We start from the raw sequence: 13224 nt of genomic DNA, 5'->3' as shown, positions 1-13224 counted from the left end.
GTGCTTCGAAACGATGAACTTTCGCAACGGTGCACAGTTAGGGGGAACACTTTCTTGAAATTTTAATGAGGGATCATCTTATTTACTACCGTCGTTCTAAGCAAATAAGATGCATAAACATGATAAACATCACATGCAATCAAAAAGTGACATGATATGGCCAATATCATTTTGCTCCTTTTGATCTCCATCTTCGGGGCTCCATGATCATCATCGTCACCGGCATGACACCATGATCTCCATCATCATGATCTCCATCATCGTGTCTCCATGAAGTTGTCTCGCCAACTTATTACTTCTACTACTATGGCTACCGGTTAGCAATAAAGTAAAGTAATTACATGGCGTTGTTCAATGACACGCAGGTCATACAATAAACAAAGACAACTCCTATGGCTCCTGCCGGTTGTCATACTCATCGACATGCAAGTCGTGATTCCTATTACAAGAACATGATCAATCTCATACATCACATATCATTCATCACATTCTTCTTGGCCATATCACATCACATAGCATACCCTGCAAAAACAAGTTAGACGTCCTCTAATTGTTGTTTGCATGTTTTACGTGGCTGCTATGGGTTTCTAGCAAGAACGTTTCTTACCTACGCAAAACCACAACGTGATATGCCAATTGCTATTTACCCTTCATAAGGACCCTTTTCATCGAATCCGTTCCGACTAAAGTGGGAGAGACTGGCACCCGCTAGCCACCTTATGCACCAAGTGCATGTCAGTCGGTGGAACCTGTCTCACGTAAGTGTACGTGTAAGGTCGGTCCGGGCCGCTTCATCCCACAATACCGTCGAAACAAGATTGGACTAGTAACGGTAAGCATATTGAACAAAATCAACGCCCACAACTACTTTGTGTTCTACTCGTGCAAAGAATCTACGCAATAGACCTAGCTCATGATGCCACTATTGGGGAACCTAGCAGAAATTCAAAAATATTCCTACGTGTCACCAAGATCTATCTATGGAGAAACCAGCAACGAGGGGAAGGAGAGTGCATCTACATACCCTTGTAGATCGCTAAGCGGAAGCGTTCAAGAGAACGGGGTTGAAGGAGTCGTACTCATAGTGATCCAAATCACCGGAGATCATAGTGCCGAACGGACGACACCTCCGCGTTCAACACACGTACAGCCCGGTGACGTCTCCCACGCCTTGATCCAGCAAGGAGAGAGGGAGAGGTTGAGGAAGACTCCGTCCAGCAGCAGCACAATGGTGTGGTGGTGGTGGAGGAGCGTGGCAATCCTGCAGGGCTTCGCCAAGCACCGCGGGAGAGGAGAAGGGAGAGAGGTAGGGCTGCGCCAGGGAGAGGTCAAACTCATGTGTTGGCAGCCCCAAAACCCCTCAAGTATATATAGGGAGAGGGGGGCTGCGCCCCCACCTAGGGTTCCACCCTAGGGGCGGCGGCCAGCCCAAGATCCCATCTGGGGGCGGCCAAGGGGGGAAAGAGGGGAAACTTGCCCCCCAAGTTAGGTGGGTGCGCCCCCTCCCCCAACCCTAGGCGCCTTGGGCCCTTCTCGGGGGGCGCACCAGCCCACCTGGGGCTGATCCCCTCCCACACTTGGCCCATGCAGCCCTCCGGGGCCGGTGACCCCACTTGGTGGAGCCCCGGGACCCTCCTGGTGGTCCCGGTACGTTACCGATAAAACCCGAAACTTTTCCGGTGACCAAAACAGGACTTCCCATATATAAATCTTTACCTCCGGACCATTCCGGAACTCCTCGTGATGTCCGGGATCTCATCCGGGACTCCGAACAACATTCGGTAACCACATACAAACTTCCTTTCTAACCCTAGCGTCATCGAACCTTAAGTGTGTAGACCCTACGGGTTCGGGAACCATGCAGACATGACCGAGACGTTCTCTGGTCAATAACCAACAGCGGGATCTGGATACCCATGTTGGCTCCCACATGTTCCACGATGATCTTATCGAATGAACCACGATGTCAAGGACTCAATCAATCCCGTATACAATTCCCTTTGTCTAGCGGTATTGTACTTGCCCGAGATTCGATCGTCGGTATGCCTATACCTTGTTCAATCTCGTTACCGGCAAGTCTCTTTACTCGTTCCGTAACACATCATCCCTTGATCAACCCCTTGGTCACATTGTGCACATTATGATGATGTCCTACCGAGTGGGCCCAGAGATACCTCTCCGTTACACGGAGTGACAAATCCCAGTCTCGATTCGTGCCAACCCAACAGACACTTTCGGAGATACCTGTAGTGCACCTTTATAGCCACCCAGTTACGTTGTGACGTTTGGTACACCCAAAGCATTCCTACGGTATCCGGGAGTTGCACAATCTCATGGTCTAAGGAAATGATACTTGACATTAGAAAAGCTTTAGCATACGAACTATGATCTTTGTGCTAGGCTTAGGATTGGGTCTTGTCCATCACATCATTCTCCTAATGATGTGATCCCGTTATCAACGACATCCAATGTCCATGGTCAGGAAACCGTAACCATCTATTGATCAACGAGCTAGTTAACTAGAGGCTTACTAGGGACATGGTGTTGTCTATGTACCCACACATGTATCTCAGTTTCCTATCAATACAATTATAGCATGGATAATAAACGATTATCATGAACAAGGAAATATAATAATAATAACTAGTTTATTATTGCCTCTAGGGCATATTTCCAACAACACCCCCCATATCCAGCCCAAATATGGGGCGGATATGGGGGGTGCCCGAGTGTGTCCCGGCACACCCGCCACGTTGGACTGATGAAGGGGTCCCAGCCGGAAACGCCCTCAAACCCGGAGGTTTGAAGCTCGTCTCCTCTGTCGGGCCGGTGGCGCCGCGTGGCGCAGCTCCGGCAGGCCACGTAGTGTATTGCCTGGCTATTTAAGTCGACCAGCGGTACCGAAACCCTATCATCCATCCATATTTTCCTCCTCATGTTCGCTGCCGCCGCCACTTTTCACTCCACCCGTCCGCCTAGTAGACATGCCCCCACGTCGTCGGGTGAGGAGCGAGCCTTTTCTGACGCCAGAGCACCGGCTCGAGCTCCTTCAGCAGATCCGAGCTAGGCGCGAAGCCCGGATCGCCACGGGGCTACCTCCGGATGCAGTGGATCCGGAGGAGGAGGTGAAGGAGGACGGGGATGAGGATGAGGACTTTGAGGAGGAGGAGGATAAGCCGGAGGAGGAGGATGTGGGGCGCGCTGGCGATGTGCATCTGCAGGCGAAGCAGCAGGCCATCCTCGATTCCCTTCGGTTGGAGTCGGCTGCAGAGGCAAGACGCCGTCGCCGGCGGGAGATGAAGGCGCAAGAGGCGGCAGAGGAAGCGGAGATGTTCGCCTGCATGGATGAGGTCGAGCAGGAGGAGGATGAGCCGGAGCCCTCCTACCGCCCATCCAGTCGGTGCTCGGCACCTTCGTCGTAGACATCCCCGACAATGAAGAATATAGTACGTAGGATCTCTTTCGCATGGTTTGTATGGATTTAGAGTATGAAATATCAGAAAAACGGATGCAAAATGCCTAATTTAAAGCATGACGGACGCGTCCGCGTGTTTTGATGGCCGGATTTGCAAAGTTTGGCTGTAGATGCTCTTAGGCTTGGGTCCGCGGTTAGGCGGGCACTTTGGTGTGTTTCGGTTGGAGTTGCTCTTAGTAATAAGCCCCAAAATGCTAGACGTACGGGAAGCTTTTACAAGAGTTAACGGACTAACCCTCTCCCCTCACTAATCTCCCCCCTGATTTTCAGGGTGGGGCCCACTTCATCTTAACAACCAATCAACAAATCCCACCTAAGCCTAGCCTGTAAAGCTCCTGTAAAACCCCTGTAGATGTAGCATTGCTGGTAATAAGCCATATTTGGTCCAGCAACCGATGTCTGCTGGTGGCTTTGTCTCCGTCCCTCCAAAGGAGCGATAGCGATACCATTCCTTCCTCCACGGAGCGATGGAAGACACGACGCCGCCCGCCGACGAGAGGCCGCTGGTGCTCCTGGGGCAGCCGCTGTTCCCGGAGTTCGCGGCCGCGCTGGCCGCGCGCTTCCGGTTCGTCCTGGTCGCCGACGCCGACGCCGCGACCCTGGCCCAGGGGAGGGCGCTGCTCATCGGGCTCAACCCGGTCACGGACGACCACCTGGCCGCGCTCCCGGCGCTCGGGCTCGTGGCGGGCATCTCCGTGGGCATCAACCACGTCGACCTCGCCGCCTGCCGGCGCCGCGGGATCGCCGTCACCAACGCAGGCGCGGCCTTCGCGGTCGACACGGCCGACTACGGCGTCGGGCTCGTCGTCGCCGTGCTCCGCCGGTTGGCCGCCGCCGACGCCCACGTCCGGGCCGGCAGGTGGGCGGCCGACGGCGACTATCCTCTCACCACCAAGGTAGCTACTCCGTTAGTTGTCTAGTTCTTGGATACCACTGCTCTGGACGACTCTGTTTTTTAGTAGTAGTGCTCTGTTCTTCTTCCCCTTCGCTTGGCTCACTACCTACCTACCGAACCCACCACCGATTGAGGAGATGCGGCCGCCGGCGCGAACCCAAGCCGATGCCTCCCGGCCTGTCGTGCTCCTGGCCGACCCCATCATCCCGGAGTTTGAGCTGGACCTCTCAGCTCGCTACTGTCTCCTTCCTCTCGGCGCGGGCGCTCCTTACAGTCGAGCTCCCGGCGGTGACCGCGGAGCTCATGGGCGCGCTCTCAAAGCTGGAGCTCGTACTCGCCTCGTCCGTCGGCGTTGACCACGTCGATCTTGCCGCCTGCCGCCGCCGCGGGATTGCCGTCACCAACGCTGGGGGCGCGTTCTCTGACGACGCGGCCGACTACGCCGTCGGGCTTGTCATAGCCGCTCTCTGCCGAGTCGCCGCTGCAGACGCGTACGTCCGGCGCGGCAGCTGGCCGGACGGCGGGGACTATCCCCTCGCCTCCAAGGTTAATTTTACCGGGGATCCCCATCAATCGCGGTAGCTAGAATTAGTTGCTCTTGGCCATCCCCGCAAAATTTATGCAATTGCAACTTTGCAACGCGCCCAAATTATTCCAACAAGCAGAGAATTTTGATCAGCAGAGTCTTATGATGCAATCGATGGCAGGTGAGTGGCAAGCGGGTGGGGGTCGTGGGGCTGGGCAACATCGGCTCCCGCATCGCGCGGCGGCTCGCCGCCTTCGGCTGCGCCGTGTCCTACAACTCGAGGTCGCCCAAGCCGTCGGCGGCGTACGAGTTCGTCCCCACCGTGCGCGACCTCGCCGCAGCCAGCGACGTGCTGGTGCTCTCCTGCGCGCTGACGGAGGAGACGAGGCACGTGGTGAACCGGGAGGTGATGGAGGCGCTGGGGAAGGACGGCGTGCTGGTGAACGTCGGCCGCGGCGGCCTCGTGGACGAGCCGGAGCTGGTCAGGTGCCTGCAGGAGGGCGTCATCGGCGGGGCCGGCCTGGACGTGTTCGAGAGCGAGCCGGACGTGCCGCCGGAGCTCTTCTCCATGGACAACGTCGTGCTGTCGGCGCACAGGGCCGTGGCCACGCCGGAGTCCATCCGCGGCACGATCGAGCTCGTCGCCGGCAACCTCGATGCCTTCTTCGCAGGGAAGCCACTGCTCAGCCCCGTGGAGCTCTGAAACAAGGACACCATCTGTCTGAATAAATTGCAGAACTCCTTGATGTATATGTAGTTCAGTGTAATCCAGCCTCTGAGTGAATAAAATCTGTGAGCGACCGGTCAGCAATTCAGGTTCGTTAAGAACAAGTATTACTATTACATGACCATATCTTATCAATACCGGAAAAGTATCATATGAAACTAACATTTGGTGGAAACGGGTGAAAACCACGCGAAAATGATGTTTCAAAGTTCTGGAAAAATCTCAAAAAAATACGGGATGGTAAGAGAGTGATGTTCTATTGAATCGCAAAATTTCAAGTGCAAACACATTACTAGATATGAGCTATGAAAAAAATAAATCAATATTGAATAGTGCTGAACAGTAATGTCACTATTTATAGCGGAATTTGTCTTTTTCATAGCTCGCATCCCGTAAGGTGTTCTAACTTAAAATCTCACATGGAAATAGAACATCATCCTCTTAACATTGCACTTTTTTCAGATTTTTTTTGAAACTTTTAAACATGGTTTTCACGAAGTTTTCTTCGAATATTGGTTTCTGCATGACATTCTCCCATCAATACGAGGCCACAAGGGCCTGTTAAATTGACGCAGTGTGCCTCAAATATTTCTTTTTGTGTGTCCTTAATTTATTGTTCCTGGGATTTTTTGTGTGTGGATTGAGAACCTTGCTAAAGTTTCTACTCTACATGTTCCTAAATCCACTTTATTTATTGTGAATAATACATTCAAAAAGTTTGTTCTTACTCATCCATGTTTAATTTCTGCAATTGACACAATTTGTAGACACAATGTGTCGAGGTGATTGTCTATTCAACATTTTCCTTGTGTGCAGTGGCGGAGCTTCACAAAGCTACCTGGGCGGGGGGGGGGGGGGGGGGGGGGGCTGAGTTGCACTAAGCTTCGCCACTGCTCGTGTGTAAGACACTCTCATTGTGTTCTAAAGAAAAACATTTTCCTGTTGTAGCAGGCCATAGCCCCGGCCGCTCACCTGGGCCAGCCCGTTTAGCATGATGCTCTCTCCACTTCTGTATATGCGGGATTACGGACAGCTCTAATTTGCCGGGAATGTATCCGGTGCACCCACACTTATGGTGTTACAGTTATACCGGATGCCGGAGGACATTTAAAAAAATCCTGAAAACAAATCTAGCACATTGACACAACATCAATGTGTGTTGTCGCAAAAATTCATATCAAAATTCAAAAAAAAAGAGATACAAAAATGAATATTTTAACATCTACGTGATAATGTGCCAAATCTAAGGCCCAACTTATGTTATGTACTATTCAATGTTGAATTTTTCATTTTTATTTTTTGGTTTGTGTTTCCAATTTTGATTGAAATTCTGTGACAACCTACATTGTGTTGTGTGAATGTGCTAATTTTTTCAGAAACCTTTGAATATTTTAAAATTGGTAACATGAGTTCTGTGCACCGGTAGCACCATAACCACCGGTGCACCAGATATTCTCCCATTATTTGCCGCAGGCAGGCGGCAATAGTGGAGGCTTTGCTAAAGCCTGGAGGGAATGAAACAGCAACCTAATATGTACCACCCTATCTACGTTACATATGCTAGATCCGACCCACCAAGATCCTTTCAGGTTTTAGGAAGGTCCTATACCTCCTCACAGTGTGTGCTTTTCTTTCGGGTTTTTTCTACTTTTTTAATTTTTGTTCTTTCCTTTCTTTACTATTTCTTTTCTTTTTTGATTTTCACTTTTTATTTTTTTTTCTATTTTATATTATTCGTTTCCTATTATTTTTAATTTTACTTTATTTATTTTTTATTTCATACCCATCTTTCAAATTCATGAATTGTTGATAGAATCGTAAGTGTTTCTTGATATCATCGACATGTTTCGAATTTATGATTTTGTTTTTAAAATCATGATTTTTTTTCAGAATGTTGAATACTTTTTTACATTTTCGTAATATTTTTAAAAATCATGACATTTTTTGAAATCTTGAACATTGTTTTGGAACTCATAAACTTTTTTGAATCGATGAACATTTTTCCAAATTTGGCAACAATATTTGTAATTCACTGACTGTTTTTGTTTTGACAAACATTTTTTGAATCAACGATCATTTCTCGAAATGATGAAATTATTTCTAATTTTCTGAAATACAGGAACATTTTATAAATTTTGTCAACTTTGTTTTCAAATTTTCATGAACAGTTCCTTAATTTGTAAACATTTTTTTGAATTTAATGAATATATTTTGAATAGGTAACCTTCTGGAAGGTTTCAGGGTTTTTAGAAATCTTCTAGAAGGTTCTTGACTGGTTTTTTCTTTTTCTTTTTCTTTATTATTTTTATTGTTTCTGTTTATTAACATCTTTTTATAATTCTAGAAAATGTTCACAGTAACATGTTTGATTTTTTAAATTCTTGCATTTTTAAAAAATGTCCGAAAATTAAAATATTCATCACATATTAAAAAAAACCGATGCTTTAAAATAATGCTTGTAATTTCATAAAGAAGCAGAATGTTAGTAAATTTTCCGCACTAAGAAAAATGACTATATTTTTAGGAAAAATATTTAGAAATTCAAAAATAGTTCGCGTTTTAAAAAATTGTGCGTGTTTCCAATTTTTTTGGAATTAAAACGACTATATTTTTTTGAATAACCGGTTGCTACAGTGTTTGAATCGCTACAACGGTTGGGTCGCCACATTGGCTCATTGAAGGAGAAGAACATATCTAAACACAACTATAATTGGGTTGGCTGAGGTTGCGACGCTCTTACTTCTTGTCAACATTTTGAGGCATGGGAGCGTTGGAGCTAAGAGCAATGCGTACTACTCCCTCCGTCCCATAATACAAGATTTTAATGTAATAAAATCTTATATTATGGGACGGTTAGACGTAGTAAGATTTTATATTATGAGAAGGAGGGAGTAGTTCCATGCTTTTGTTTTTTTAGGGAAACGTCCATGCTTTTTCAGGAGCTTGACATGGACTGTTACTTGGGCTTAACTATCTTCTCAGCCCAGAAAAATGTGGTCTCTGCTGATTCCCACATTTAATGGGACTGGTCCATTTGATGCCCATCTGCAGCGTCATTTGTCGTTAGTTGTTCCCTACTGATCCATTCTGCATCGTCATTTCTGGAGCTTGCTTTGCTGGAAACTACTTCCTCCATCTCAAAATAAGTAACTCAATTTTGTACTAAAGCTAGTACAAAGTTGAGTCACTTATTTTAGGACGGAGGGAGTACTTAGGAATGAATATGACCCAACAAATATCCGACAATATCTGCTTATTGAATATATATTCGAGTCTAAGTATTACTCCCTTCATCTAGTGTCAAAAATGATTTTACATTTCGGAACGAAGAGAGTAGTAATTAGCAACACGAAATCCCGGCGACCAGGGACCACTCGCGATGGGCGGCAGCAAAATGGGATAATTCGCTATCGGTAGTTAGCCACACATATATGTTGCAGCGAAGCAAGACGACGTTGGGTAGGGGTCCATTCCATTGCTATCCTTTGCCAGTTTGCCTCACAACCGAGACAAGTCATCACATACTTTGTGTACATATACGTGGGCTCACGGCCCTAATTAAACGCCCACTGAATTGAATTGCTAGGTCTCAAAGTCCAAGCCAACTACCAACAATGGTTCCCGATTCAAGGACGATGAAGGTTTCCGTGCTGCTGACGGCTACCGTCGTCCTGCTGACCATGGCTGTTGATGGCAAAGGCGACGGCGGGTGCATCCGGCGGCGGCGGGTCGGCGAGATGGAGGCCCCGGTGCCGAGCTCCTGCCTCTGCCACGACAAGTGCGCCCGCAAGGGAGCAGACCAGGCCGAGGCCGGGCTGACTGACGCGCAGTCCCAGAGCTGCTTCATGGACTGCGTGCTCAGGGACGGCGGCTGGGTCTTCTGCGCCAACGGGGGAGGCGAGGCGGCCGCCACCGTCGCTTTCCAGCCCCCGAAGCTGGATGTAGTCGTGAGCAAGCACGTGAGGGTACCGGTGACGAGGCCCAAGGTGTGGAGGAGCCGAAAGGAGAAGTAGGAGACGGAGGAGGTGATGGTCGTGGAGATGGGCTTCGGACCCGACGTCCACCAGATATCCTTCCTCGACGCGTGGTTGAACATGCGCGAGGGCGAAGAAAAAATGCTATTCCGAAACGCAGTGGTTGAGCCCCGGTACGCGGGCCATTACGTGGCCATCGTCCCCGGGCAAGACAAGGCGGCGCGCAAGTTCCCCATCGGCGGCAACCTGGAAGCCACCGGAGCCGACGGCGACAAGACGGTCATGGTGTCGATCGCTCCTTATGTTTCCGCTGGGAAGAAAGGGCCTTATTGGTTCGAGCGGCAGACGTTATTTGTCCGTGCTTTCTACATTGTGTACGAGCCTAAGGAGCATGTTGGTAGTAGTATTAACCACAACCAAGGGGATGGTATACGATCAGCTCGTCACGCGTTGGCATTGGCCCGGGGATGTTGTCGGCCGGTTTGGGCCCGGGGATAGCTCTAGCTTCTACATATACTCTTGTATCTACACTACTATTAAACAAGAGAACATTATCAGGGCGGACGAAAACTCTGCCCATCCCCGCACCCGCATCTGTTCAGTAAAAAAAACACAATTTATTTAGATCCGGGAAACTAACTAATCTCTATCTCAATTAGTGGGATTAGTATCCCATAATTTTCTCTCTTCCCTCACAACCGCTTGCTGCTCCTCCTCTACTCCTCCACGCGAGCACAGATCCCCGCCGCCGCCCTCCGCTCCTCCTCTGCTGTCCCATGGGCACGACCGCAGATCGCCTTCGCCGCCGCCCGCTCCTCTTCTGCTACCCCACGGACACGAGCGAGGGACTCAGTCGTCGTCGCCCGCTCCTCCTCTACTGCCACCCGGACGGCGAGCACGTGCCGCTATCTCCGCCTGCCGTCCTCCGCTGCTGCCCCATAGATGCGAGCGACGGTCTCCGTCGCCACCGTCCTCTCCACCTCTGCTTCCCCACGGACGCCGGCGCGGGCCGTCGTGGCCGGCTGCTGCTCACCTCTGCCGACCCACAGATGCCAGCGCAGGCCGCCGCCGCCGCCCACTGCAGCCACATTGACGAACCTTGATACTGCCCAGACTTATTCATCACTAGCTATTAAGGTTTTCTTAGAGCTAGATCTGCTTGTTTTTAAATTTGCAATGTTTGGGACAACCACAAGATAAGACTAACATGCGCTAATTTTTCAGGAACCGAAATTATTTGTGGTGTACTCTCATTTGGTTCCTTGTATTGTTGCTTCATTGCCTGTTCAAGCAGTAGCAAGTACGAAAGTACCTTAGAATTGATGTTCGTACAAGTGGACCAATTACTGTATCGAAGAAATGCAGCATGTAAGATTTAGAATACTTTCATAAGAGAATGCTTTGCGCTGCTAGGCACTCACTAGTGCAGAACCGGGCAATAGCACCGGTTCGTAAGGCCCTTTAGTGCCGGTTCCATAACCGGCACTAAAGTGTGGGCATTAAAGCCCCCCCCCCTTTAGTACTGGTTCAGCATGAACCGGTGGTAAAGGGCAACCACGTGGCACGAGCCAGCTCCGAGGGGCTGGAGCCCTTTAGTACCGGTTGGTAATACCAACCGGTACTATAAGGTTTGGTTTTTTTTTAGTTTTATGATTTCTTTTTCATTTAATTTTGTGTTTCCATTTTAATTCTTTTTCGTTTGCTGGTATTTTACGATACTACACATTGTACACGTTATGTATATATATATATATATATATATATATATATATATATATAGAATTTCTAGTAGAACCAATCATGCATATATATATATCATCAATGTCTCACAAACCACCATATTAATTAATTCACACATACACAAATGTATAGCTAGCTATATACAATTTCTCCTACATATGCATGTTGCCTTCGGAGCCAGTGGCATTAGCCTAATTGGTGCCTTCGGAGCACGATGACAATTGGAAGTGGTTTTCATGGGGGCGGTAGCGGGTAATAGTATTCTCCCTTCGGATTTATGACCTGGTCGAGCAAAAATCCCGCTATTTCCTCTTGAAGTGCTTCTACGCGCTCCGTTTCTAGGAGCTTCTCCCGCACCTCTCTGAACTGTTAAGAAGGAGATCAATATGCATGTGTATTAGTTGTGTGACTAGATATCGATAATGGTGTAAAAATTGTGAATAGTGTTCTGACAAGCGTACCCATTCCTGTCTTTGAGATCTGCTCCTTTCGGACGCCATCATGCGAATGTTCTCGCAAACGCAGAATGCACACAGATCAGTCCCTTGCGCCTGCTTCAGGGTCTTTACGAGAATGGAATTTGATCAGATAATAATTAATCAAGCATGATAATTAAAGAGATGGCAGCTAGCTAGCTAGCTAGTACTACTTAATTACTTACCTTGGGTCTTCCTCATTTAAGCTTTTTTTCCATTCGCTTTCCGTGACGCTGATGAACCTTTCTCAAGCCCTGCCCGCCGACAAAGAAAATGAATAAAAGGGTTATTAAATAGTTCATATCATGAAATGACGAACTAAATAGACCGAGATATATAGTTAATAATGATTGAAATTACTTGTTGACTATCCCAAACAAGATGTTATAGTCAGTTTTAACTTTGAGTAGTGAGTCCAGTATTTCAACTGTTCCGTCGTCAACTCTAATGATACACAAGACCCAGTGAAATCTGCATGCACACACGTTTGCATATCTTAATTAAGCGGGCATATGTAAGCAAAAACATGTAGCTAGCTAGTAGGCAAAAAAAGAGAATTTGTAGTACAAGACAGTGTGACTCACTGGAAGTTGTAAGGAAGTAGTATATCTTCATTGTATTTGAGGCGCTTCAAGTACTCTAGCATGTTGTCCTCTACGTCCTTTTGATGATGTCGATTTATCCGCCATGTGTATTCATTAACGATGTTTGGGTCAATGAACCCAATGCCATAGCGTCCAGCTTTTCTCATTTCATACATCTTCATCCTGCATAATACCACATAAAAGAATATAGTGAGGATAATTACAGGTAATGATTGATCAAAAGGATCACTACAGCTAGCTTGAGACTTAAATTACAGAAAGAAATCACTTACAGACAATAGCAACTGACGATAGATTTGTCGAGTGCGTCTTGATTGTATAACTGAAACAGTTCAGAATACTCAACGGACAGAGCTTTCTCATGGAAGTAATGATCCTCCTTGACATTCACCATGAGGGACAATCGATCTGAAATCTTGGTAATATTCATGTACCATTGATGCAATTCATACATTCTCGTTGGGAGGTTCTTGACCTTGTCTGGCTCGACCAAAGGTTGGCCCCGGACATATTTCCGTTTTATTTCATCCTCTCTAAGCACAGGCATGGGCTCGATCTCGAGGAGTTGTCCAACAGTGACTTTGAGAACTTCAGCCTGCATTATATGCTCCTCCGTTATTACCACATTGCCCACCTCAGGAACATAAACTGTTTGCCCACAATAATATTGGGCGCGCGTACTGTCACGTGTTGTTGGCACAACAAGCGAGGGGATCGATTGCACCGCCTGTTCTCGCAGCTGGGGAATGGTTTTCCCGCATTTTTGACAGCTGCTTCTTGTTTGCTCGATCCTGAGCTCGCCTCCT

The 13224-nt window shown here is 48.0% G+C and overlaps 1 protein-coding gene and 1 pseudogene across 1 annotated transcript; both read left to right on the top strand.

The window, feature by feature from the left end:
- Nucleotides 1-3837: 3837 nt before the first annotated feature.
- On the top strand, nt 3838-5798 carry LOC123043229 (glyoxylate/hydroxypyruvate reductase HPR3). The gene is made up of 2 exons (XM_044465613.1): nt 3838-4371; nt 5078-5798. The coding sequence occupies exons 1-2, from the start codon at nt 3943-3945 to the stop codon at nt 5597-5599; spliced, it is 951 nt and encodes a 316-aa protein (XP_044321548.1). The 5' UTR covers nt 3838-3942; the 3' UTR covers nt 5600-5798.
- LOC123043230 (glyoxylate/hydroxypyruvate reductase HPR3-like) lies at nt 4385-5071 on the top strand (annotated as a pseudogene).
- Nucleotides 5799-13224: the final 7426 nt, after the last annotated feature.

This window comes from Triticum aestivum, chromosome 2B (assembly GCF_018294505.1).
Source record: "Triticum aestivum cultivar Chinese Spring chromosome 2B, IWGSC CS RefSeq v2.1, whole genome shotgun sequence".
Lineage (NCBI taxonomy): Eukaryota > Viridiplantae > Streptophyta > Magnoliopsida > Poales > Poaceae > Triticum > Triticum aestivum.
This window is presented reverse-complemented; position numbering and strand designations above follow the sequence as displayed.

What these genes read in the sequence shown, in the direction of transcription:
- LOC123043229 (XM_044465613.1), top strand. Translation starts at nt 3,943, where the DNA reads ATGGAAGACACGACGCCGCCCGCCGACGAGAGGCCGCTGGTGCTCCTG. An exon ending in ACTATCCTCTCACCACCAAG is followed by an intron (nt 4,372 to 5,077) that starts GTAGCTACTCCG and finishes AATCGATGGCAG; the next exon opens with GTGAGTGGCAAGCGGGTGGG.